The sequence below is a fragment of the Salvelinus fontinalis genome, chromosome 8, assembly GCF_029448725.1.
Source record: "Salvelinus fontinalis isolate EN_2023a chromosome 8, ASM2944872v1, whole genome shotgun sequence".
Lineage (NCBI taxonomy): Eukaryota > Metazoa > Chordata > Actinopteri > Salmoniformes > Salmonidae > Salvelinus > Salvelinus fontinalis.
Genome location: NC_074672.1, coordinates 13090981 through 13117503, shown reverse-complemented (window position 1 = coordinate 13117503; position 26523 = coordinate 13090981). Strand labels below are relative to the sequence as shown.

The window sequence follows — 26523 nt, the reverse complement described above, 5'->3', positions numbered from 1 at the left end:
TGTATTTCCCACCCACTAGTCTGGACCAATCAAAGCTCAAATGGGGCGGGTCCATCTTCTCAAGGCACTGATAGGAGAGTGCGGGAAAAACGACGCAGTGGCATTGTGCTTCGAGAACTGTCTCGGTAAGGACACGGTAAGCTCCTCGCCGTTATATTAACCAAAACGTTATATGAAAGTCCTTTTTTGATTATTAACATATTTTGATTAAATCAGAGTGCATCTGTACATCGACAGCGAATAAACCAGTATATGTTGCTACAGAGACTAAGGAACGCTAAACAAACATGGCTGCTAAAGCTAACTGGCTAAGAAGCTAACACAAAAGCTACAATTTGCTGTCGTTGAGCTTAAAGGAGGCGGACCTGTTCCATGTGGCGCGTGATTGGGTTTTATGCAGGATCGTCACAGCACAAGTGTTTGGCACAGATGGTACAGTTTGTTTTATCCTGAACATACTTGTTTGGCGACTAATTTCAACAAATGGCTTGGTAGATAACGTAGCAATTAACTAACAACATTTGTTATAAAAAATGTTGCAATGGAAAGGTCGGTGTCTACTGTTCTGCGTAATTTATTTTATTTAAAAAAAAAATTACTAGGCATTTTATCAATCAACAGCATGTGCAAATGTCAGCTCTGAAACGATGTGGCATACTGGCTGGACAGATGTCATGACTAGTGCCCTGTACTTTTCTTGACTTTTTCATAATTTTATTTCTGCTTATTTTGTTTGTCACTGGTTATGCTAATGCACATGTTTTAGTATAACTATTGATTGATTGCTGAGGTTGTGGCAATACTTGATGAAAGAGAATTGAGTAAGGCTTGAATGACAGATTACACATTAAGCTAATGTGACATGGGTCCGGTCCGTCGGACACACACATTAACGTTTTCATTTTATTTGATCGTGATGTTTGTTGTATTGTAGTATCAGGATTCTATTCTAATGCCCCTTGTGTTCTTTGTTTGCTACCACATATTGTGGTATCCCGTTGGGCTCAGTTGGTAGAGCATGGTGCTTGCAACGCCAGGGTTGTGGGTTCGATTCTCACGGGAGAAGGCATAAAAATAAACGTGTACACTCTCTACTGTAAGTCACTCTGGATAAGAGTCTGCTTAAATGACTAAAATGTCAATATTGGCCTGGTTTCACCTAATTAGCTATGTCAATTTGTAACTGTAGGGTTGCTAATTCAGCCCCTGGTACTCACCGGAACATGTATTTCCCTTCCAGGACCAGTGATGAACAGGATAAGGATCCACGTGTTGCCATCGAGCAGAGGCCGTGTGGCCCAGACCGCCCGTACCCAGGAGCCCCAGGCCTGCTCCTTCACACAGCGACCCTGCTCCCAGCCGCGCCTGGAGGGCCTGGAGTTTTGCATCAAACACGTCCTGGAGGACAAGAACGCCCCTTACAGACAGTGTAGCTACGTCTCCAACAAGAATGGCAAGCGCTGCCCAAACGCAGCCCCTAAGGTGGAAAAGAAAGAAGGGTGAATGAAGCAACTTGGATATAAATGCGTTTGATCAAACTCTCAAAACTGCATTTGATCTATGTGGGCTTGAATCTGGGAAATCCCCTAGTGTATCAATGAATACTGAGTCTTTTACTTTCCAAGTCAGGTCTTCAGAAATATCTGCACTATCTTGATTTCTTTGTGGCCTTAGTTCTTATCTTGCGTGTGATTCTTATGTCTACATTCAGGGTGACCTTCTGTGCGGAGCACGCTAGAAGGAATGCCATGGCTCTCCAGGCCCAGCTGAGAAAGGCCTCATCCGGACCCTCCCCTGAAGCCCTCCTATCTCAGCTCAGTGGCTACAACCGCCCTGAGACGCATGGCCTGGACAGTGGCCGCAGTGAAGCCACCCGCATCCTAGGTTAATAATATTTCTGAATCTTCTTTTTCCTCTAAAGCCATATGCAATGGCAACATGTTTTAGAATAACCATATTTTTCCTAGAGTGTACTTCAGTTAACCATTCTGTACAATAATTATTTCCCATTTGAACCCTAATTTCTTACATATGCTTGACCTTGAATATTCATGGACTAATTTCACTCTCCCTTTACTACACACTATTGCTAAAATGGCCCAAATCAAGTCTGACAGCTTGTGGTAGCGGCTCAGATCCTAACAGGGCCAACATTAACATCTTCCCATGGTCTGTTGGTTTTCTCTATATTAACAAAGGGAATAGTCAATTCAGTTGGAAGGAACAAATGCCTCCTTTACAAATCATAATGCATTTCTAAATCATTATTTCAGCATGTTTTTCAAGCTAAAACATCCAGTGCATTTGGAAAGTATTCAGACCCCCTTGACTTTTTCCATGTTTTTACATTAGGCCAGACAATTGATTCGCTGTGTAAGAATGTTAATATACATCTTGAATAACGTTCCAACCGGAGAATTACATTGACTTCAGTTGAGAGAGGCAGCTCTGTTCCATATCACGTGAACGCGCGTGTTCAATGCGTGGTCACCTCATGGCAGCGATTACTCATTCCTGTCTCCTTCGGCCCCCCCCCTTCACATCAATCATCAGACAAAGTTCTATTGATTGTTGACATCTAGTGGAAGCCGTAGGAAGTGAAAACTCATCCATATCTCGTTGTAATTTCATTGGGAGCTTGGTTGAAAATCTAGCAGCCCCAGAAAAAATCCAAACAGGAAGTGGAACTTCTCAGGTTTTTGCCTGCCATATGAGTTCTGTTATACTCACAGACATAATTCAAACAGTTTTAGAAACTTCAGTGTTTTCTATCCAATAATAATATGCATATATTAGCAACTATGACTGAGGAGCAGGCTGTTTACTCTGGGCACCTCTGTGCACCTTTCATCCAAGCTACTCAATACTGCCCCTGCAGCCATAAGAAGTTAACGGATTTTCCCCACAGAAAAGTGAGGCGAGCAAGTGCAACTTATTTACATTAAGTGGATAAGGAATAACTACTTGGAAGGAACCACGTTGTCCTAGGCTATATGGAAATAAACAATAGGAGAAATATTTACATTTTAGTCATTTAGCAGACGCTCTTATCCAGAGCGACTTACAGTAGAGTGCATACATTTTATTACATTTACATACTGAGACAAGGATATCCCTACCGGCCAAACCCGGACGACGCTATGCCAATTGTGCGTCGCCCCACGGACCTCCCGGTTGCGGCCGGCCGAGACAGAGCCTGGGCGTGAACCCAGAGACTCTGGTGGCGCAGCTAGCACTGCGATGCAGTGCCCTAGACCGGCGCAGTGGCGCAAATATTCAGACTGATTTTCAGATTATTATTAATACACAAATTAACATTAAACAGTATTCACATAAATTGCATTATTTCATGAATGTATTATCAGTTCATTAATCTACTTAATTGTAAAGCCTAACATTCAAGAATGATTGACAATAAATATTTGTAATCAAATTTTAAATTTGATGCATAATGAGTTCATTACCTGAATGCGTCCAGCCTAGGCATTAACAAAATATTCATACAAATAATTAGGCCTTTCATAGACCAGGCCTTGTAGAAAAAGGGTCAATCAAGTTAGGTCTGCCAAAATTAATGTAGCATTGGGGGGGGGGGGGAATGCATAAATCTAGCCATGGAGTATAAACTTTTTTTTGATGATGATAGGTTATAACATGCACAACTAAAAGCATCAATCTATATAGGGCAAGCGTGACTAAATTCGAGCCCAGTAACTGCTCACCGCATCCTCCTTCGATTGTCTCGTCTGGCTGCCACAAAGCCTCCACCTGCTGGTCTGTACGAAGTGTGTGCGTGCCACTGGCGATGTACTTTGCTTGACATGCTAGCTGTTCTCGACGGCGCATCATCACTTCAAACGCATTTCGTCGTGGCGTTATTGGTTGGCCTACTACTACTGGGAGTACCGGTAAAATGTAAGTTATGACTCGCAAATCACCATACAGCTAACACTTCGATTTCATCAATAAGTTTGACTTAGTATTTTGGACAACCAAATTTATTAGCTTGCACTGTGTCTTTGCTGATGAATGCCCTGATTGCTGGCAAGTCAGTTGCTTAAATTAAATAGTTTAGTCTATTAATCACTTCTAATAGATCTGAAATGATGCAATAACCATACATTTAACCGACTGTTTGAGGGCCTCATGAGGGGGGAAAACGATTTAATCCATCTACAAACAATACCCCATAATGACAGATAAAAAGGCTTCTAGAAATGTTTGCAAATTTGTTAAAGGAAAGATCCCATTTACATAATTATTCAGACATTTTATTCAGTACTTTGTTGAAGCACCTTTTGCAGCGACTGTAGCCTTGTCGTCTTGGGTATGATGCTGCAAGCTTGGCACACCTGTATTTGGGATGTTTCACATTCTTCTCTGCAGATCCTTTCAAGCTCTGTCAGGTTGGATGGGGAGTGTTGCTGCATAGCTATTTTCAGGTCTCCCCAGAGATGTTCGATGGTGTTCGGGCTCTGGCTGGGCCACTCAAGGACATTGAGACTTGTCCCGAAGCCACTCTTGTGTTGTCTTGGCTGTGTGCTTAAGGTCGTTGTCCTGTTGGAAGGTGAACCTTCGGCCAGTCTGACAACCTGTTCAAGAGCGCTCAGGACTTCATCAAGGATCTCTCTGTACTTTGCTCCGTTCATCTTTCCCTCAATCCTGACTAGTCTCCCAGTCCCTGCTGCTGCAAAACATCCCAAAAGCATGGTGCTGCCACCACCACCATGCTTAACTTTTAGGGGTGGTGCCATGTTTCCTCTAGACCTGACACTAGGCATTCAAGCCAAAGACTTTCTTGGTTTCATCAGACCAGAGAGCTGTGGGACCTTATATAAACAGGTGTGCCTTTCCAGATCATGTCTGATCTATTGAATTTATTACAGGTGGACTCCAAGTTGTAGAAACATCTCAAGAATGATCAATGGAAACAGGATGCACCTGAGCTCATAGCAAAGGTTCTGAATACTTATGTAAATATGGTATTTTTGTTTTTAATACATTTGCAAAAATTAATTAACCAGTTTTCGCTTTGTCATTATGGTGTATTGTTTGTAGATGAGGATTTTTTATTTAATACATTTTAGAGTATGACTGTAAGGCAACCCCCCCCTTGCTGCTATGACAGCCAGCCTCCATGCTTCTGGGAAGTCTTTCCACTAGATGCTGGAACATTGCTGCAGGGACTTGCTTCCATTCAGCCATGAGCATTAGTGAGGACGGGCGCTGATATTGGGGAATTAGGCCCGGCTTGCAGTTGGCGTTCCAGTTCATCCCCAAGGTGTTCGACGCAGGGCTGAGCGAAAAGATGGAATTAATTTGTTTTTGCACAATATTACATATGCCTCTAAGAATTGAGGTTGTTTTTGAGTGTTTGTCTGCTTGTTCTCATGTTTTATTTTTGGTCTCCTCTCCTTCGCTCCTGTGTACTTCCCCGTTTACACCAGAGATCTTTAAATAATGACGAGATGTACATCTCAAATCAACGTTTATTTGTCACGTGCGCCGAATACAACAGTTGTAGGTAGACTTTACAGTGAAATGATTACTGACAGGCTCTAACCAACAGTGCAATTTAAGTAAAAAAAATAGGTACTAGGTTAACAATAGTTAAGTAAGGAAATAAAAAGACAGTGAATAGTAACAGTAGCAAGGCTATATACAGTAGCGAGGCTGGGTGCCGTTGTCCCAAAGGCGGGAAGGCAGGCAACAAGCTTAGGTCCAAAAATAAGCCCATAGAAACGCATTGGACAGATTTTACTCTTCCTCTATGGTTTACACACAATAATTGGTAAGATGGACACACATTGAGACATTATTTTACTGTAATAGAATAGGAAAGTTGTCAAATTATACAATTTGTGTCTCAACTGCTCAAATAATAACCTGCCCAGGGACTGCGGTTGAAAATTAGCCGGCTGGCCAAAACCAGCACTTTTACTGAAACGTTGATTAATGTGCACTGTCCCTGTAAAAAATAAAATAAACTCAAATTGCGTGCAGAGAAGACTACTTAATTTTTTTTATTTGACCTTTTATTTAACTTAGCAAGTCAGTTAACAAATTCTTATTTTCAATGACGGCCTAGGAACAGTGTGTTAATTGCCTTGTTCAAGGGCAGAACGACAGATTTTTACCTCGTCAGCTCGGGGATTCGATTTTGCAACGATCTTAAACGAGAGTATCAATGAATACTGTTTATCGTGCGTGGAATTGTTAGGTTAGTAGCATTTTAGCCAAAGACTACTATACTAGCTCTCTCTGTTTTGTAAATGTGCAATAAGCATAACTCAACTTACATAAAATAAGGAATTGGCAACTTGTCATTCTGAACAAAGTGGACATAGTAACATGCTTTTCAAACAGTTGGTGGCAGAAGGTTGTGTTCAACCTTGTTGGCTAGCAAATGGATCCAAGTTGCCTGAACTTGAAATGTAAAGATGAACTGGCTTATCTCCAGCATTTGGGCTTGTTGATGTGACCTATGTTAATTTTAGTCATTATTATTGAATGTGCATGATACATAGTTCTAGTTAAATTTGTAACAAGGGCATTTTCATAGACTTGAAAGCCAGATTGATGATTATTGCAAGTTAATTTTATTAAATTGTTTATTAGTGGGTCTTATGACTGTGGAAGGCTTATATTTTGCCTAGGTATAACTAAGTCCTGACTTAATTATTGCGGTCTGTTTGAAATGCAATGATTTGACCATTTTTTAATTGTACAATGCTTATTTAGATGTATATTGTGAATCGGCCATTATTTTGAGGGAGGATTTATTTTTTTAGTCTTAGTCTATCACCCAGCCCTAGTTCGATGGGATTCAGGTCAGGGCTCTTTGCAGGCCATTCAAGTTCTTCCACACCGATCTTGACAAAGCATTTCTGTGTGGATCTCGCTTTGTGCATGGGGGCATTGTCATGCTGAAACAGGAAACAGCCTTCCCCCAAACTGTTGCCAGTCTGAAGCACAACCGTCTAGACGGTCTTTGTATGCTGTAGCGTTCATGATTTCCCTTCACTGGGGCTAGCTCAAACCATGAAAAACAGCCCAGACCATTATTCCTCCTCCACCAAACTTTACCGTGGGCACTATGCATTTGGGCAGGTAGTGTCCTCATGGCATCCGCCAAACCCAGATTAATTTGTCGGACTGCCAGATGGTGACACGTGATTCATCACTCCAGAGAACATGTTTCCAATGCTCCAGAGTCCACTGGAAGTGAGCCTTACACCACTCCAGCTGACGCTTGGCATTGCGCATAGTGATCTTAGGCCTGTGTGCAGCTGCTCGGCCATTTCATGAAGCGCACAACGAACAGTTCTTGTGCTGGCGTTGCTTCCGGAGGCAGTTTAGAACTCGTTAGTGAGTGTTGCAACCGAGCACAGTTCAGCATTTGGCGATCCAGTTTTGTGAGCTTGTGGCCTAACACTTTGCGACTGAGCCGTTGTTACTCCTAGACGTTTCCACTTCACAATAACAGCACTTACATTTGACCGGGGCAGCTCAAGCAGGGTTGAAATTTGACGAAATGACTTGTTGAAAAGGTGACATCTTATGACGGTTCTACGTAAAAAGTGTCTGTTCTCTTCATTAAGGCCATTCTATTGTCAATGTCTGTCTATAAAGATTGCATGGCTGTGTGCGTAAAAAAACAAAAAAAACGCACACAGCCATGCAATCTTTATAGACAGACATTGACAATAGAATGGCCTTACTGAAGAGAACAGATGTATTTCAAGGCCTACCTTCAAACTCAGTGCCTCTGTGCTTGACATCATGGCAAAATCAAAAGAAATCAGCCAAGACCTCAGAAAAATAATTGTAGACCTTTAAGTCTGGTTCATCCTTGGGAGCAATTTCCAAATGCCTGAAGGTTCCACGTTCATCTGTATAAACAATAGTATGCAATTAAAAACACCATGGGACCACGCAGCTGTCATCCCACTCAGGAAGGAGACGCGTTCTGTCTCCTAGAGATGAATGGAAATCAATCCCAGAACATCAACAAAGGACTTTAAAGATGCTGTTGGAAATAGGTACAAAAATATCTATATCCACAGTAAAACAAGTCCTATATTAACAACCTGGAAGGCCGCTCAGCAAGGAAGAAGCCACTGCTCCAAAACCGCCATTAAAAAAAGCCAGACTACTGTTTGCAAATGCACATGGGAACAAAGATCGTACTTTTTGGAGAAATGTCCTCTGGTCTGATGAAACACAAATAGAACTTTGGCCATAATGACCATCGTTATGTTTGGAGGAAAAAGGGGGAGGCTTGCAAGCCAAACAACACCACCCCAACGGTGAAGCACAGGGGTGGCAGCATCATGTTGCGGGGGTGCTTTGCTGCAGGAGGGACTGGTGCACTTCACAAAATAGATGGCATCATGAGGGAGGAAAATTGTGGATATAGTGAAGCAACATCTCAAGACATCGGCCAGGAAGTTAAAGCTTGATCGCAAATGGGTCTTCCAAATGGACAATGACCCCAAGCATACTTCCAAAGTTGTGGCAAAATGGCTTAAGGACAAATCAAATTTATTTATATAGCCCTTACATCAGCTGATATCTCAAAGTGCTGTACAGAAACCCAGCCTAAAACCCCAAACAGCAAGCAATGCAGAAGCACGGTGGCTAGGAAAAACTCCCTAGAAAGGCCAAAACCTAGGAAGAAACCTAGAGAGGAACCAGGCTGAGGGGTGGCCAGTCCTCTTCTGGCTGTGCCGGGTGGAGATTATAACAGAACATGGCCAAGAAGTTCAAATGACCAGCATGGTCAAATAATAATCACAGTTGTCGAGGGTGCAACGTGCCAGAACCTCAGGAGTAAATGTCAGTTGGCTTTTCATAGCCGATCATTAAGAGTATCTCTACCGCTCCTGCTGTCTCTAGAGAGTTGAAAACAGCAGGTCTGTGACAGGTAGCACGTCTGGTGAACAGGTCAGGGTTCCATAGCCGCAGGCAGAACAGTTGAAACTGGAGCAGCAGCACGGCCAGGTGGACTGGGGACAGCAATGAGTCATCATGCCAGGTAGTCCTGAGGCATGGTCCTAGGGCTCAGGTCCTCCGAGAGAGAATTGGAGAGAGTATACTTAAATTCACATAGGACACCGGATAAGACAGGAGAAGTACTCCAGATATAGCAGACTGGCCCTAGCCCCCCGACACAAACTACTGCAGCATAAATACTGGAGGCTGAGACAGGAGGGGTCAGGAGACACTGTGGCCCCATCCGATGATACCTCCGGACAGGGCCTAACGGGCAGGATATAACCCCACCCACTTTGCCAAAGCACAGCCCCCACACCACTAGAGGGATGTCTTCAACCACCAACTTACCATCCTGAGACGAGGCCGAGTATAGCCCACAAAGGTCTCCGCCACGGCACAACCCAAGGGGGGGGGGGGCGCCAACCCAGACAGGAAGAACACGTCAGCGACTCAAGTGACGCACCCCTCCTAGGGACGGTATGGAAGAGCACCAGTAAGCCAGTGACTCAGCCCCTGTAATGGGGTTAGAGGCTGCGTCTCTCACATGGGTAGGCAGACCATTCCATAAAAATGGAGCTCTATAGGAGAAAGCCCTGCCTCCAGCTGTTTGCTTAGAAATTCTAGGGACAATTAGGGGGCCTGTGTCTTGTGACTGTAGCGTACGTGTTGGTATGTACGGCAGGTCCAAAGCGGAAAGATGGGTAGGAGCAACCCCATGTAATGCTTTGTAGGTTAGCAGTAAAACCTTGAAATCAGCCCTTGCCTTAACAGGAAGCCAGTGTAGGGAGGCTAGCACTGGAGTAATATGATACATTTTTTTGGTTCTCGTCAGGATTCTAGCAGATGTTTTTAGGGCTTTATCTGGGTAGCCGGAAAGTAAAGCATTGCAGTAGTCTAACCTAGAAGTACAAAAGCATGGATTTAATTTTCCTGCATTTTTGGAAAAAGTTACTGGTTTTTGCAGTGTTACTTAGATGGGGGAAAAAGCTGTCCTTGAAACGGTCTTGATATGTTCGTCAAAAGAGATTAGGGTCCAGAGTAACACAGAGGTCCTTCACAGTTTTATTTGAGATGACTGTACAACCATCAAGATTAATTGTCAGATTCAACAGAAGATCTCTTTGTTTCTTGGGACCTAGAACAAGCATCTCTGTGTTGTCCGAGTTTTAAAAGTAGAAAGTTTGCAGCCATCCACTTCCTTATGTCTGAAACACAGGCTTCTAGCGAGGGCAATTTTGGGGCTTCACCATGTTTAATTGAAATGTACAGCTGTGTGTCATCCGCATAGCAGTGAAAGTTAAAATTATGTTTTCGAATGACATCCCCAAGAGGTAAAATACAGTGGGGCAAAAAAGTATTTAGTCAGCCACCAATTGTGCAAGTTCTCCCACTTAAGATGCGAGGCCTGTAATTTTCATCATAGGTACACTTCAACTATGACAGACAAAATGAGGGGGGAAAATCCAGAAAATCACATTGTAGGAGTTTTAATTAATTAATTTGCAAATTATGGTGGAAAATAAGTATTTGGTCACCTACCAACAAGCAAGATTTCTGGCTCTCACAGACCTGTAACTTCTTTAAGAGGGTCCTCTGTCCTCCACTCGTTACCTGTATTAATGGCACCTGTTTGAACTTGTTATCAGTATAAAAGACACCTGTCCACAACCTCAAACAGTCACACTCCAAACTCCACTATGGCCAAGACCAAAGAGCTGTCAAAGGACACCAGAAACAAAATTGTAGACCTGCACCAGGCTGGGAAGACTGAATCTGCAATAGGTAAGCAGCTTGGTTTGAAGAAATCAACTGTGGGAGCAATTATTAGGAAATGGAAGACGTACAAGACCACTGATAATTTCTCTCGATCTGGGGCTCCACGCAAGATCTCACCCCGTGGGGTCAAAATGATCACAAGAACAGTGAGCCAAAATCCCAGAACCACACGGGGGGACCTAGTGAATGACCTGCAGAGAGCTGGGACCAAAGTAACAAAGCCTACCATCAGTAACACACTACGCCGCCAGGGACTCAAATCCTGCAGTGCCAGACGTGTCCCCCTGCTTAAGCCAGTACATGTCCAGGCCCGTCTGAAGTTTGCTAGAGAGCATTTGGATGATCCAGAAGAAGATTGGGAGTGTCATATGGTCAGAACTTTTTGGTAAAAACTCAACTCGTTGTGTTTGGAGGACAAAGAATGCTGAGTTGCATCCAAAGAACACCATACCTACTGTGAAGCATGGGGGTGGAAACATCATGCTTTGGGGCTGTTTTTCTGCAAAGGGACCAGGACGACTGATCCGTGTAAAGGAAAGAATGAATGGGGCCATGTATCGTGAGATTTTGAGTGAAAACCTCCTTCCATCAGCAAGGGCATTGAAGATGAAACGTGGCTGGGTCTTTCAGCATGACAATGATCCCAAACACACCGCCCGGGCAATGAAGGAGTGGATTCGTAAGAAGCATTTAGGCCACTCTAGGTCCTCGAGTGGCCTAGCCAGTCTCCAGATCTCAACCCCATAGAAAATCTTTGGAGGGAGTTGAAAGTCTGTTGCCCAGCAACAGCCCCAAAAGATCACTGCTCTAGAGGAGATCTGCATGGAGGAATGGGCCAAAATAACAGCAACAGTGTGTGAACCTTGTGAAGACTTACAGAAAACGTTTGACCTCTGTCATTGCCAACAAAGGGTATATAACAAAGTATTGAGAAACTTTTGTTATTGACCAAATACCTATTTTCCGCCATAATTTGCAAATAAATTAATTAAAAATCCTTCAATGTGATTTTCTGGATTATTTTTTTTCTCATTTTGTCTGTCATAGTTGAAGTGTACCTATGATGAAAATTACAGGCCTCATCTTTTTAAGTGGGAGAACTTGCACAATTGGTGGCTGACTAAATACTTTTTTGCCCCACTGTATATCCATCCTGCCCTGCCTTTCTAAAGTCTTCGAAAGCCAAGTTAATAAACAGATCACTGCCCATTTCGAATCCCACCGTACCTTCTCCGCTGTGCAATCCGCTTTTCACTGCCAGAGCCCTGCAAAATGACCTCCAGCAGGCCACACATGTGGCCCATTGAATGTCTCTAAGAACAGTGGCCTCATCATTCTTAAATGGAAGAAGACCTCAGATTGGGGCGAAGGTTCACCTTCCAACAGGACAACGACCCTAAGCACACAGCCAAGACAACGCAAGAGGGGTGTTGCACATTTTGGGGAATATTCAGAGGTGGAAACTTTCCATGGAAATAAATGCAAATGAATACTATTTTAAATGTAGATGTTTTTTGCTTTTGATATATTTACCTTATCATAAGTAGACATATTTGTAAATGATAATTCTTACAATAGAAATAAAATATTTAGTTATGAATTGAACTTTTAATTAAATCAGTTGACCCTTCACATGGGATGATTTCACTGAATAACAAGAGGGAATATTGAATGATCCCCCAATGATCCATTGCATCTCCCAAAACGTTTTCAACATGCATCTGTGAAATGATAGTCTAAACTTAAGCTTTGGTTGTCTTCCCCTCAGGCTTCCATGTCTTCTCCCTGGACCTCCTCAATGTCCACCTCTTGAACATCAGACTCTGAGGCCTCGTCTTCACTATTTCTTTCCAACCTCAAATTTGCCTGGATGGCCACCAGTTTTTCAACCCTTATATTGGTCAGCCTGTTGTGCTTTGTGTGTGTGTGTTCCCAAACAAGGACCAGTTGCGCTCTGAGGCAGCTGATGTTGGTGGGATTTGCAGGATGATGGAGGCAACAGGGGAAAGAGCCTCAGATCCACAAAGTCCCTTTTACCAGGTGGCTGATGATATGTTGGCACGACTACCATATTGCATCTCCATCCCAAAGCCCTTGCTTGGAAGTGTACTTCGCCAGACTGCCAAGAACCTTGCCCTCGTCCAGGCCAAGGTGGCGAGAGAAGGTAGTCATGACACCGTAGGCCCTGTTGATCTCTGCACCAGGCAGGATGCTCTTGCCAGCATACTTTGGGTCCAACATGTACGCTGCGGAAAGTTTATGGACTTCAGGCAGACGTCTTCATGCTTTTTGATGCATTTCAAAACTGCAGTTTCCTCTGCTTGGATCAACATTGATGTGGGCAGGGCAGTACAGGTTTCTTCTTACATCTGCAAGCAGAGTCTGAACATCAGGCAGGCTGGCAGTGCAATGGCTACTGTTATAGGTTTCAGGCTGCTTACCACTCTTTCCCAAAATACATCATCCAGGAGGATCCTCTTGATGGGGCTGTCCATATCGACAGACTGTTATATAGACGTTTCTTGGAGAGACTCCTTCCCCTCCAGGAGACTGTCAAACATTATGACCACCACCCCAACGAGTGTTGCTGGGCAGCTTCAATGTGATGCTCTTATTCTTCACTTTGCTTGGTGAGGTAGATTGCTGCTATAACTTGATGGCCCTTCACATACCTAACCATTTCCTTGACTCTTGTGGAGTGTATCCATTGTTTTCAGTGCCATGATGTCCTTGAGGAGCAGATTCAATGCATGAGCAGCACAGCCAATGGGAGTGTAGGCCTCCTCCACTTTAGACCAATCGGCCTTCATGTTCACAGCATTGTCAGTCAGCAGTGCAAATACCTTCTGTGGTCCAAGGTCATTGATGACTGCCTTCAGCAGTCAGGACCATGAGCTGTTGCTATCGATGCGGTGTCTCCATAATTTTCACCTCGATTAGAAGTAGAGACTTTTGTCAGAGGTTGTGAGCGTTGAGGGAACTTTATGCACTTTGGCAGATGATTCTGCATCTTTGTTGTATTCTTCACATGATTTGGCACAGTATTTGCAAATGTTCACACTGCTTTTCCTTCTACATTAGCTGCAGTGAAATGTCTCCACACACCAGATAGTGCCCGTGGCATTTTCCTGTAAAGATTAGAAAAAAATGAGTAAAAAAACAAACATACAATTCCATGTACAGATAAAACATTTATTTTACAAAGGAGTTCTTTAAAAATGAAATGTGAATTAACACTCTGTTAGCAGGCTCAAGCAAGCTAAAACCCACATGGTAGTAAAAACGAATTAGCAGTATTTAACAAGTTAGAAATGATTTAAACACTTTGCTGTAGGCTACTGTTTACTAGTTAACAAAAAATCATGCATGTCATAAAATATTTTTGCCCCACCCAGTATTGTAATCAAAACTTACCAGAAAGCATGTAGTCCTTGGGCCAGACGGTATAGTAGTGTGGGCTCAATAGCATCTCATTAGTGTGCAAGATCTTGAATCAGCTGTACATGTAATGGAAAAATGCACTGTGCATGCAGAGGGTTGCAATTGAATTGGGGATAGTTTAACCAAAATATGCCACAATACCTAGAATTGCCTTGTGTATCCCACAAAGGTTCACTGTTATAAGTTAACTTTTCTTGATGAATTTAAGCAAAATTCCCGGGTTTAACTCCCATGGAAAATTTCCTAGAAAGTTTGCAACCCTACGTGGCTTCGGGACAAGTCTCAATGTCCCAGCCAGAGGATGAACTTGAACCCGATCGAACATCTCTGGAGAGACCTGAAAATAGCTGTGCAGTGACGCTCCCCATCCAACCTGACAGAGCTTGAGAGGATCTGCAGAGAAGAATGGGAGAAACTCCCCAAATACAGGTGTGCCAAGCTTGTCACGTCATACCCAAGAAGACTCGGCTGTGAACGCTGCGAAAGGTACTTCAACAAAGTACTGAGTAAAGGGTCTGAATACTTATGTAAATGCAATAATTCCTTTAATATTTTTACAAAGATTTCTGAACCATTTTTCTTTTTCATTATGGGGCGTTGTGTGTAGATTATTTATTGTGTGTAGAACTGTTTCATCCATTTTAGAATAAGGTTGTAACAATGTGGAAAAAGTCAAGGGGTCTTAATACTTTCTGAATGCATTGTATACTTGCTAGCTAGTGTCATGACTTTCTTGTTTGCATTGAGCCATGCAATAGAGCAGAGGAATTGACGGGTGCTTGTCTGTCAGATGTGGACAGCTGGAGTGAGGAGGAGCAGGGACCACTGGTGCTGGACCAGACATGGAGAGGAGATCCAGACAGTGAAGCTGACAGCGTCGACAGTGACCATGAGGATCCTCTCAAGTAAGACACCTTTTGGTGTTGTGTGGTTGCTTGTGCTCACATTACATGGGTCTTGTAATGTCCATGAGATGAATTATGATATTTTCAGTGTTTATGTACTCTGTAAAAATCCTTTAACTTCAAGGTATTGATATCACATTTAGCTCAACTTGTTTAAAAAATTATGAACGCAAGATCATATTGTGGCGGTCATGAAATTGTCAGCCGGTGATTGTCAAGCAAGTAACTGCCAGTTTCACTGTAATTAACACAAACCCATTTAGCATCTCCTGGCTTCCACTCATAGCCTACAAGCCACGGATGCAGACCTTTGAAACATCCTCATTTAAAAAAAAGTCTAAATCCATGTAATCTAACCTACACATCACAATAAATCCATTTATTTTAGACTGGTCGAAAGAAAAATGATACGAAGAGAATGTTGTCTATTTCAGATGAACAGAATGGCATACCGAGTTGTCCTTATGTTAGGGCCTGCTATGGCTGTGTGCTACACTAGTTCATTTAGCAGACACAATTTGCTTAAATTTCCATGGCATTATTTTATAGTATGAAGAATACAATTGAACATAGCTGAATAAAAGGCTATTTCCTCCCAAACGATTTGAGGGAGTGCGCACAATGGAGCTATTCTGTATTGAGTGGTTAACAAAGAAATGTAACTTGTGATAAATATTGGGCTATATGTTTTCATTTTTAATAAAGGCTGCATGATGCGACTAATGATTTGAAAAAAGTTTCATTAAGCCATGAGCTCTTTTTTTTTTTTTTTTAAGCAGGCTGTACACACCATCAGTCTCATTCACAATTTGACAAGCACTTAAATGCCTCGATTTTCCCCGGCTGCGTCCCCTTCCTGTGGCCGTAATGCCGCATACCAAAAAAACAAATCCATGCCTTTTGCGGCCAGTGGCCGTTGTGCCCTTGGGCTGAATATAATAATTAGAATTTCCTTCTCCGGGCTGCGTGCAGAAGCGCCTCTCATTCACATGACTCCGTCATGTGATCGGGGTTTTCTCACAGGCTACAAGTGAAGACGGACACATCGGGGACACAACTGCGTGCGTCCTTATCCAATTCCGAGGCGCGTATTGTGGAACAACAGTCCACATTTCAATTTTCGTCAGCCAATATGAGTAGGCCTACCGAACAGCAAAAGCACTAGCCTATGTCAATTGCTATCCCCATTGTATAAAAGTTGACCTAATATATTGGTCAACTGGTCCTTCTGTCCGAGAAATATTCTTAACAGTTGTGGGATGCGATAGATCCCCAATTAATACAACCGCTAGGATAAAAAAAAAACTGTTTTAAGCAATGAGCCTGACGCAACAGATGAGAACATTTTTATCTTAAAATGTTTAACTATTAGGCTATTTCTTCACATAAGCGCGGCAAAGCGTACATGGCACTAGATTATAAGCACGAATGTTCCGTTAGCGGGGAAACACCGTTCTCAAGTGACCACAAATGTGATTATGCATGTATTGCTTTCATTATAAAGGTGCATTTTTATGGTGAAAATGATCTTCCCCAAGCTTGAAACTCACCTGCTGTGTATGTATGCCAGTTAGGCTCTACACCTGTTAAGTGGATGAATGTGCTTTAATAAGTTATTATCAAAACATAAAGCCTATGGGCTAGGCTACATGAAGCATGCAACTATGATTTGAAGAAGTTGCAGCAAAAAAAATCTGTTTGCCGTAAGCTGGGCGTCATTCACAAGTTATATATATTCACAAGTCAAGCTAATTGTCACCATCACACTTATTGATTTAATCTTGTCTTTACATATAGATAAATGGAGAATGCTTTTCACGTGGTTCATTTTCATGCCAGCCAGGTAGGCTATACTCCTGTTGTAAAGAAAAGCATTGTGCTTAATATTAGGAAAGTTGAGGTAAATATAAGAGGCCCTCACCCTGTTTTCTCACTCAATTGCATAGCCTGTAGAAATGTTGCGCAACATGAGCTCATGGGCTCTGATTCGTTTTTTGAATACATTTGCATTGATGTCAGTGATCAACTTTGGAAAGCCTAATTACAGCATTACCTTGGAAAAGCCTAATTCCCGTGACTTAAGTCACGTGGAATTTGAATTGTGGTGTTTATACGGTCAGCGTAACAGCCCTAGATACGACACATTTGCTGTAGACTGTTGTAACTGTTTGCATGGATTGTTTGACCTACAGACATGCAGGGGTGTACACGGCAGAGGAGGTTGCTCTGATCACACGGGAGAAGCTCATCAGACTCCAGTCTCTCTACATCGACCAGTTCAAACGCCTGCAGCACCTCCTCAAGGAGAAGAAGCGCCGATACCTGCACAGCCGCAAGGTGGAGCATGAGACCCTAGGTAAAGCCATGGTGCTGCACTAACCCAGCCTATTCTGTCCTGTAGTTAGTCAGGTTTGCGACCAATAGGTTTCACTGTAGTGCAACATTTTGCAACGGAAAATAGAAATCATTGTTCCAATTGGACAGCTTCATATAGTACTTGTCCAGATGTGATCGTGGGTTTTCCGGGTGAGATCATTATGGTCATTCCAGTAGCTGGCTGACCTCCTGCGTAATGGGTGTGTTTGTGACAGGTAACCTGACCCTAGATCAGCACACCTACTTTGACATGTTTTTTGAATAACAGGGAGTAGTTTGCTGACTGGCCCGGAGGGTCTCTCCATGAAGGAGAGGGAGAACCTGAGAAAGCTGAAGGCTCTGCGTCGGTACCGCCGCCGGTACGGCGTGGAGGCTCTGCTTCACCGGCAGCTCCGAGAGAGGAGACAGGCTGTCACTGAAGGAGCTCCTCTTCAGGTCTGTGGCTTATCTGTTTGTAGAGATGGACTCTAATCCCGGGGACTCCAGCAACTGTCTGTGGCCTGGCAGAAGTAAATACTTATGTTCCAGGTTGTATGTGAGTCTCAGATTGAATGTGGAAATGAAATGCCTAGCAGCCTAGAGTGGCTGGGCGATATGGCCTAAAAATATCGAGTCACGATATGCAAGTGTATTTGGACTCCCTATCAAATGAGTGGATTCAGCTATTTCATCCACACCTGTTGCTGACAGGTGTATAAAATCAAACAATGCAATCTCTATAGCAAACATTGGCAGTAGAATGCATGGCCTTACTGAAGAGCTCAGTGACTTTCAACGTGGCACCGTCATCTTGAGAAAGGTCAATATACTACATGTAAAATTATACCTAGGCTAAAAAAAGTCTTCCACAACCATAAGACACACTAATCGAAATTATTTTAGCAATAGTTTAACATTATTTTTTTTGCTATCATCACTGATCTGGCTAAATCTTTATTTCAAGCCAACTTGGCTCTATTTGCTTGCTAACAAGGTAGAACTGTTATGAATACACCCTCTCTCCAATGGTTTAAACAGACTGTTCACGTTAATATTGTAATCAAGTGTCCTACCTGCTTAAAGTGCTTATTTCTCAGAATGAGAACAATTTGCCAATTTCCTGATTTATAAATTAGTATTTTTATGCTTGTTGCACATTTATAAAACAGACAGCTAGCATATGAGTCTGTGGGTAGAATGTTGCTAGCGGTATGTGATGCCGCGCACGACAAACTTAGCATTTAATTTGACAATCATGTTCATTGATACTTTCGTTTTAGTAGGGTCTGTTCTACCTTTTGGGATTTGAGAGGGTATCGTTAGAAATGTGTATTACAGTAAAGTATCCAAGTGTTTCGGTGTCCAGATAAACAATTCAGTTGGACTAAACCTCAAATAGCGAGTTTAAACTGCTTTTTGTCAGAGGAAGTTATTTCGTTGTGAGTGACGGGCTTGGTGTCTGAGTGGGAAGGTGCACAGAAGGCGCGACGGAGACCAGACCAAAAAGGCAGCACGTTCAGAAATAAATAGATTCTTGAGATACAGGTATTTGGAACATTGTGCTAAAACACCAATTTGAATTAATTTGATATATCGTCTCAGTACAATAGTGCCAGCAGAGGGAAAATGGTGTAATAGTGTGCGGAAACGCAGGGAGTATGCCGGATTTGGTGTATCCGGACTAAGATGTTGCATGAACTGGTCAGCATATGCGTTAACCTCAACCAAACTTTGGTTGAGGAATTTGAGGATCTTAACCTTATTCCTGTTGTTGTGTGTGTTCTCTACAGGCGCATACGATGCGGTCTAGCCAGAGATGTATCTCCTATGTGGAAGGGACCCGCTGTTCTAACCAGTGTCTCCCAATGACACGACATTGCGTCTCTCGTATCCTTCATACTGTTCTTCTGGTGTCCTCTGATCAGTCATGTGTTTACGTAAAGTTTGATTTCAAATATGCATTCATCTTTTCAATGGACTTTTGTGGGGGGTGTTACCCTACACATACTAATGCTTGTTGTGCCGAAAGCCTTTTTTGCGAGGGGCTAAAACTGGAGCGTTACTAAGGCGTTCCAAGCTTGTTAACCAGTCTGCACAATAACTTATTTCCCATTTGAACCCTAATTTCTTACATATGCTTGACCTCCAGAATATTCATGGACTAATTTCACTCTCCCTTTACTACACACTATTGCTAAAATGGCCCAAATCAAGTCTGACAGCTTGTGGTAGCGGCTCAGATCCTAACAGGGCCAACATTAACATCTTCCCATGGTCTGTTGGTTTTCTCTATATTAACAAAGGGAATAGTCAATTCAGTTGGAAGGAACAAATGCCTCCTTTACAAATCTATTGTTTTTATTTCAACATGTTTTTCGAGCAGAAACGTGCGTACACCAGTTTCATTACACTGTTGGTCTGCTCGTAATCAAGTGGTTGACATGGCAAGTAATTCTGCTTAAAATGTTAATCCAAGAATCAATAAAACCTGGTTAATTCAGAGCAATGTGTTTGTCAACGAGGTGCAAAATATTGTTGTATAAAACTAACCAAGCCTCCATTTATTTGTACCTTGCAGCGTCTCACACAACAAATACCTAAATACTGTTATTGTAGTGAACTTGTGATGTAAAGCTAATAAAAACAACCCAACATAAGTCGTTTTAATGCTGTTGTTGTAGACTGCTTATTTGTGTGCTAATTGTTTGTCTAACGCGTATATATCAAACTCTGCCCATGGAGGGTTTTCCCTCTCTTGTACTTGATTGCTGAATTAAGGTCACTAATTAGTAAGGAACTCGCCTCACCTGTTTGTCTAGGTCTTAATTGAAAGGAAATCCAGCAAACCACTAGGCCCTCCATGGAATGAGTTTGACACCCCTGGTCTAACTGGTTGTTTTTGTTTCTGACGTTCTGTTGCATGCCCGTGATTCCTATAGATGCCCAACAACGAAGGAAGATGAACTGATTTAGCCTTGATTTCCAGGCTTCTTCACATTGGTTCCTAGAGCAGAGTAATACACAATACTCGGAAGTATCTTAATGGGAGACTATAACTGATGTAATTGCCATCGTGGATATCAGTTACTATTCTTTACCATAAGATATCCAGACATCTACCAGGACAGTAACCAGGTACTGTTCAAGATGTGTCCGGGGCTGAAGGATGTTCCCTGTGACCGGCCCGTTCACATGGGCCAGTCAGAGGAGCCTCGCTGCCCCCTGCACCTCTCCCTGCCTCCCCCCATGTACCAGCCTGAACAGGAGACAGCCCTGACCCCAGAGCAGCTGGATGCAGTACTGCCCAAAGACATGTACCTGAGTGCTGCAGAGCTACAGCCCACGGAGAGCCTGCCGCTAGAGTTCAGTGATGTACGTGAAGTCTGACCACCAAGTTTCCTGCTCTTATTTTTTCACCTTTTATTTAACCAGGTAGGCTAGTTGAGAACAGATGTTTTGTGTTAACATTCTGCTCCTTGTACTCTGTGGCATATGACAGTACAAGGAGTGGAATGTTACCACACAACGTGTCTGGATTTCAGGCTATGAGTAAATCATAAGAACAGGAAACTTGCTGGGTGTGTATCTCACAGATTTGTATTTATTTTATTCAAGCCACCAAGATTTACTTTTACTCTTTCTGCTTACCATTATTGCAAATGGTGCCCTAATCAAGTCTGACAGCTTGTTGTAACTGTCCAGATCCAAACCGGGCTAACATTAACATCTTCCCATGGTCTGTTGGTTTTCCCCCCATATTAACAAAGGGGATAGTCAATTCAGTTGGAAGCAACAAACATGTTTATTCCTCCAAAACTGATTTTTCACCCCCCAGAAAGTCTAAACATGTTGCATGTATACTGAACAAAAATATAAACTACATTTAAAGTGTTGGTTTCATGAGTCTTAGATACCAAAATAGCGTCTAAAATACTTTGATATTAAAATGACACTTTAAGGCCATTCTAGAAGGTATGGAATCAAAGTGATATGTTGGGTGTTTCTTCTCGATTCAATGAACTCATGGATACAATTGTCTCTGCAGTATGAAGGAAGTTAGAGGTAGTTTGGTGAGCCAATGCACACTACGAACAAACGCTTGTTAGCAATTGCGGTAATCCTCTTTTGTAACTTCTTTCAAACTGCATGTAGACAAATGGTATCCATAAGTTCATCTGATTCTAGGGAAGTAGATGAAGGGCTTCATTGCCAAATTCCCGACGTATCCCTTAACAAGGCTCACAGCAGTATTATTCAAAGTCAACAGTTTATTTTTATTAAATTTTTTTCAGATTACTGTATGGGACAATATACAAATGTTTTGAAGAAAAAAATGTATTTATTGGTTTGTTAATTTTAAGAGATAATAAATTGAAGGTTATTGATAAATCAATTTACAAATTTTGAAGTTTCATTAGATTTGCTGGGATAGGTTAGGCAGAAATTCTGGTGCAAAAAATGGGATCCCCGTTGAAAAGGTTTGGATTCCACTGGCTTACTGTATGTGCTCAACCATAGCATTAGTGTTTCAGTCACAAAAATCTGCCTTTTACTTCCCCTGTAACGTAGCTGTATTAATCTACTCTGCTGAGGAATAGAAACACCTTGTAACACTTACCCACTAATGTCCCGCCTGTCTCCTGTTCATCTCCTGTAGGACCTGGATGTAGTGGGGTGTCCTCCGTCCCCTCTGATGTTTGACACGGCCCTGGCTCTGGAGGACCAGACTATCAGGGCCATCGCTGAGGGTCCTATGGACATCCTGACCGGGGTCGAGCTGGACGCTTCGGGACACGATGACTCTGCTGACATGGATTTCTCTGAGAGAGTTCTGCAGTCTATAGAGGACCAAGTGAGTTGTCATCCTTGATTTCTTAACCCCTGAGAGTCGATTTAAGCTCTGTTCTAAGTTACTTATATACATAATTTGCATAACAAAAAATCCCTGTCAAAATCCATCAGTTTAAACTAGGGATCTGGTTTTTGACAATGCGTCTCGATCCACCACATCCGCCAGTGTCACACTTCTGCATCTGCGGTGACAGGTGGCTGAATTAGAGCAGTGTTTGTCAGACCATGACACATCCTGAAAGTCGGTCTTCTCACGTAAACGTCTGTAGCATCCGAACAGTTTGACCTACAAACTATTACCCCTCTGGAAAGGGGAGACTCACGTGTTCTCCGTTTTGGTCTAGGACCCCCACAAGTGTCACGGGATTCGTATGAAGGTAATCGGTACCAGTAAAAAATAAACAAATTGAAGTATGAAGGTAGTTTTGTGCCTACCCAAAAAAATAGTTTAAACATGTGTGAAAAAATATATGCATATTTTTTATCTAGATTCAGGACACACTTCAAAACCTTGTTTCTAATAAATGTTTTTACTGTCCTTTTTGCCATTTATGAATGTGTTATTCAATGTGTTTCTATGGGCATTAGTAGTAAAGGCAAATCTACAGTACCAGTCAAAAGTTTGGACACCTATTCATTCAAGGGTTTCTTTATTTTTTACTATTTCTGCATTGTAGAATAATAGAGAAGAAATCAACTATGGAATCATGTTGTAACCAAAAAAGTTTTAAAATCCAAATATATAGTTTCTTCGAAGTGCCTTGACCGCTTTGCACTCTTGGCATTCTCTCAACCAGCTTCATGTTGTAGTCACCTGGAATGCATTTCAATTAACAGGTGCCTTGCTGAAAGTTAATTTGTGGAATTTCTTTCCTTAATGCATTTGAGCCAATCAGTTGTGTTGTGACAAGGTAGGTGTGGTATACAGATGATAGCCCTTTTTGGTAAAAGACCAAGTCCATATTATGGCAAGAACAGCTCCGATAAGCAAGAACAATGACAGTCCATAATAATAATAAAAACTGGATTGAGTAGGTGGTAACTTTGGAATGGTACTGTTTTTTTTTAATTTTTTATACCTAAATGGGTCCTAAATTATCAAATTGCTAAATGAGCCATAGTTTTTTTTAAATTTAACTAGGCAGGTCAGTTAAGAATAAATTCTTATTTACAATGACTGCTTACCAGAAGGCAAAAGGACGCCTGTGGGGATGGGGGCTGGGATTAAAAATAAATATAGGACAAAACACACATCACGACAAGAGACACCTCAACACTGCATAAAGAGACCTAAGACAACATTGCCTGGTAGCAACACATGGCAGCAGCACAAAACATGGTAGAAACATTATTGGGCACAGACAACAGCACAAAGGGCTGGAAGGTAGAGAACAATATCACGCGACGTAGCCACAACTATCAGTAAGAGTGTCCATGAATGAGTCTTTGAATGAAGAGATGGGAGACAAAACGTATGACAGTCTTAAAACAATTCCATATGTCAGCTTAGCACCCCCCCCTCCCCAATGTCTTTGACTCTAAATAATTTTGAACATGATTGTATCAGCAAATGTCGAGTTTTCCAATGTGTGTAGTATTATTATTCAGCATAGTAGTTGTAGCACAGTTCTGAAAATAATGACTAACCAACAGAAAAATACATTCTTATAAAGTTGAGTAGATTGAAAATGTACAGTGCCTTCAAAGTATTCATACCCCTTGAGTTATTCTACATTTAGTTGTTACAGCCTGAATTGAATCTACACAAAATACCCCATAATGACAAAGTGGAGAAAAAAATGTAGAATACATTTTTGCAGATGTATTTAAAATGAAATGCAGAAATGTATAATTTACGTAAGTATTCACATAGAAGCACCTTTTGGTGGCGATTACAGCTTTGCGTCATCATGGGTATATCTGTATCAGCTGTGTACATCTATTTGGGGATTTTCTCACAATCTGTTAAATTAGATGGGGAGTGGCGGTGAACCGGAATCTTCAAGTCTTTCCACAGATTTTCAATGGAATTCATGTCTGGAGTTTGGCTCGGCCGCTCAAGGACTTTCACATACTTGTTCTGAAGCCATTAGTGACACAGTATGCTTGGTGTCGTTGTCCTGTTAGACTGGGGCAAAGATTTGCATTCCAAGGTCGTTTGCGCTCTGAAGCATGTTCTCATCAAAGATTTGGCTCCATTCATTATTCCCTCTCTCCAGTCCCTGCCTTTTGAAAAGCATCCCCATAGCGTGATGCTGTCACCACCATGTTTCACGGTAGGGATGGTGTTACAAGGTTGCGCTGTGCCGGGTTTTCTCCAGAAATGGCACTTTGCATTCAGGTCAAAGAGTTCAATTTGTCTCATCAGACCACAGAATCTTTTGCCTTATACTCAGTCTTTCACATGCCTTTTTGCAAACTCTAGGCGTGGTGTCATGCCTCTTTCTCAGGAGTGGCCTCTCTGGCCACTCTCTCATAAAGCCCAGATTGGTGAAGTTCTGTAGAGACCTTTGTCCTTCTGGCAGGTTCTCCCATCTCAGCTAAGGAACTCTGTAGTTTAAATCATGTCCAAACGAATTAATTGGCAACAGGTGAACTCCAAGTTGTAGTGACCTTTCAAGGATAATCAAAGAAAGTTGGATGCACCTGAGCTCTATTTGGAGTGTCATAGCAAACAGGTGTGTATACTTATGTAAATTAGATATTTAATTTTCAATACATTTGTTAAAATGTCTACACTTTCACTTTGTCATTTTGTGGAGATGGGTGAGGGGAAAAAGATCTATTTAATCCATTTAGAAATCAGGCTGTTACACACGTGGTATGAATACTTTCTGAAGGCATTGTACATTGTTGATGGCTAATGCCTGCTATAAATGAATCTAGTTTTAGCTAAACTGCTCATCTTCCCATCCAGATTGTATCAGAGGTAATAGGAGGAGGGGACACCACGGAAAATTCATCAACAGAACTGGACCATGTTGCAGCAGACACCTCCAGATGAGAGCTTTGCCTCCAGACTTGTGTTGAATTCCAGAGACTAATGTTGAGTTGACCAATTCAAAGCAAAGATGGATCTACAAGGTGGTAGATCATAACGAAGCCTTTGCACACCATTGCCAAATGACTACTGTTAAGTCATTGTTTAATCAGTTGTCATATTACTAACTTTTGCTGATACTCTGAGTCGGTTCAGTGTCTGTCTGGTCTTGTTGCCTTTCTCAACTTTACCTGTGTAATTGAATAACTCCTGGCTTCTCCATAAACTACAAACATATGTATATCTTGTATACAAAGTTGGTGTAGTGAAGAGATGAAACACCACGTGTAACTGGTTTGTTACTGTTCAATAAACACTCCACAAATGCATGTATTGATTTTTACCTTATTACACCATATTATAGATTTCTTGAAATGGGTGAAACGTAATTATTGCAAGTAGTTTAGTTTGAACACAATAGCCAACTCTTGAAACAAATTACGGACTATTTTCACCCGTATGTAACCAAGTGTGTCCATTGGATCCATTTTAATTCTGCAGCACCACTAAATTGTTTGAGAATGCCAGTATTTTGGTTTGCCAAATGCTGAGAGAATATTATTCTCCAAAGCATCATCCGCTAAACATGGACCTTTGAGTCTGCAGGTGAGTTCAATGGTGGGTGTTTTATTATTTATGTGTATATATAAATAAATCTCCTTCGGTGAGGTTAGTCATACTTGGCAATGTGGTACTGTTTGACGTCACTATTCTCTAAACCAGTCTCAGACACGAAACGCTGCCTGCAAGGCAAAATGCAACCGACGAAAAGACATCGTCCTAAGACAGTGGAGATCTTTCATACAATGATTTAAATTTAGGCTAGCTATCTAATAAAGGAGCTATTTATACGTTTTATGGTACGTTTTCTGCGGTAGCCTAATCAACAAATGAGGTGAGTTTCATTGCAAGCATAAATGTCTGCACTCACTAGGCTACTTACTGTAAATTGCTCTGGACAAGAGCTAAATGTGACGAACTGATTTGAAATGGTGGCATCCTGACTGCCACGTTGAAAGTCACTGATCTCTTCGATAAGGACATTCTACTGCCAATGTTTGTCTATGGAGATTGCATGGCTGTGCTCGATTTATACACCTGTCAACAATCGGTGAGAGTTTCTAAAAAAAAAAAAAAAATTTAACCATACCAAAATAA

At 42.0% G+C, this 26523-nt stretch overlaps 2 protein-coding genes across 6 annotated transcripts in view; both read left to right on the top strand.

The window, feature by feature from the left end:
- Positions 1-49: 49 nt before the first annotated feature.
- Positions 50-25694, top strand: kansl2 (KAT8 regulatory NSL complex subunit 2). Of its 4 annotated transcripts, XM_055931166.1 has the most exons (11): positions 67-136; positions 1009-1096; positions 1241-1499; positions 1712-1884; positions 15005-15119; positions 17312-17475; positions 17764-17930; positions 19265-19361; positions 20587-20846; positions 22132-22326; positions 25243-25694. In XM_055931166.1, the coding sequence occupies exons 3-11, from the start codon at positions 1249-1251 to the stop codon at positions 25327-25329; spliced, it is 1509 nt and encodes a 502-aa protein (XP_055787141.1). In that variant the 5' UTR covers positions 67-136; positions 1009-1096; positions 1241-1248; the 3' UTR covers positions 25330-25694. The 4 variants fall into 4 exon arrangements, with proteins under 4 accessions (XP_055787139.1, XP_055787141.1, XP_055787142.1 ...); XM_055931164.1 differs by lacking the exon at positions 1009-1096 and having other exon boundaries at positions 50-136; XM_055931167.1 differs by lacking the exons at positions 67-136; positions 1009-1096 and adding an exon at positions 143-432.
- Positions 25695-25781: 87 nt separating this feature from the next.
- nckap5l (NCK-associated protein 5-like) overlaps positions 25782-26523 on the top strand; it is a 51810-nt gene continuing 51068 nt past the window's right edge. Inside the window, exon 1 of one of the 2 annotated variants that reach the window (XM_055931162.1) lies at positions 25782-25971. The gene's annotated coding sequence lies outside the window, so the exon portion shown is untranslated. Of the gene's footprint in view, positions 25972-26064; positions 26261-26523 lie in introns of those variants that run through there. The other variant, XM_055931161.1, reaches the window with a different exon arrangement.

What these genes read in the sequence shown, in the direction of transcription:
- kansl2 (XM_055931164.1), top strand. Translation starts at nt 1,249, where the DNA reads ATGAACAGGATAAGGATCCACGTGTTGCCATCGAGCAGAGGCCGTGTG. An exon ending in TGCCGCTAGAGTTCAGTGAT is followed by an intron (nt 20,847 to 22,131) that starts GTACGTGAAGTC and finishes CATCTCCTGTAG; the next exon opens with GACCTGGATGTAGTGGGGTG. An exon ending in TGCAGTCTATAGAGGACCAA is followed by an intron (nt 22,327 to 25,242) that starts GTGAGTTGTCAT and finishes CTTCCCATCCAG; the next exon opens with ATTGTATCAGAGGTAATAGG.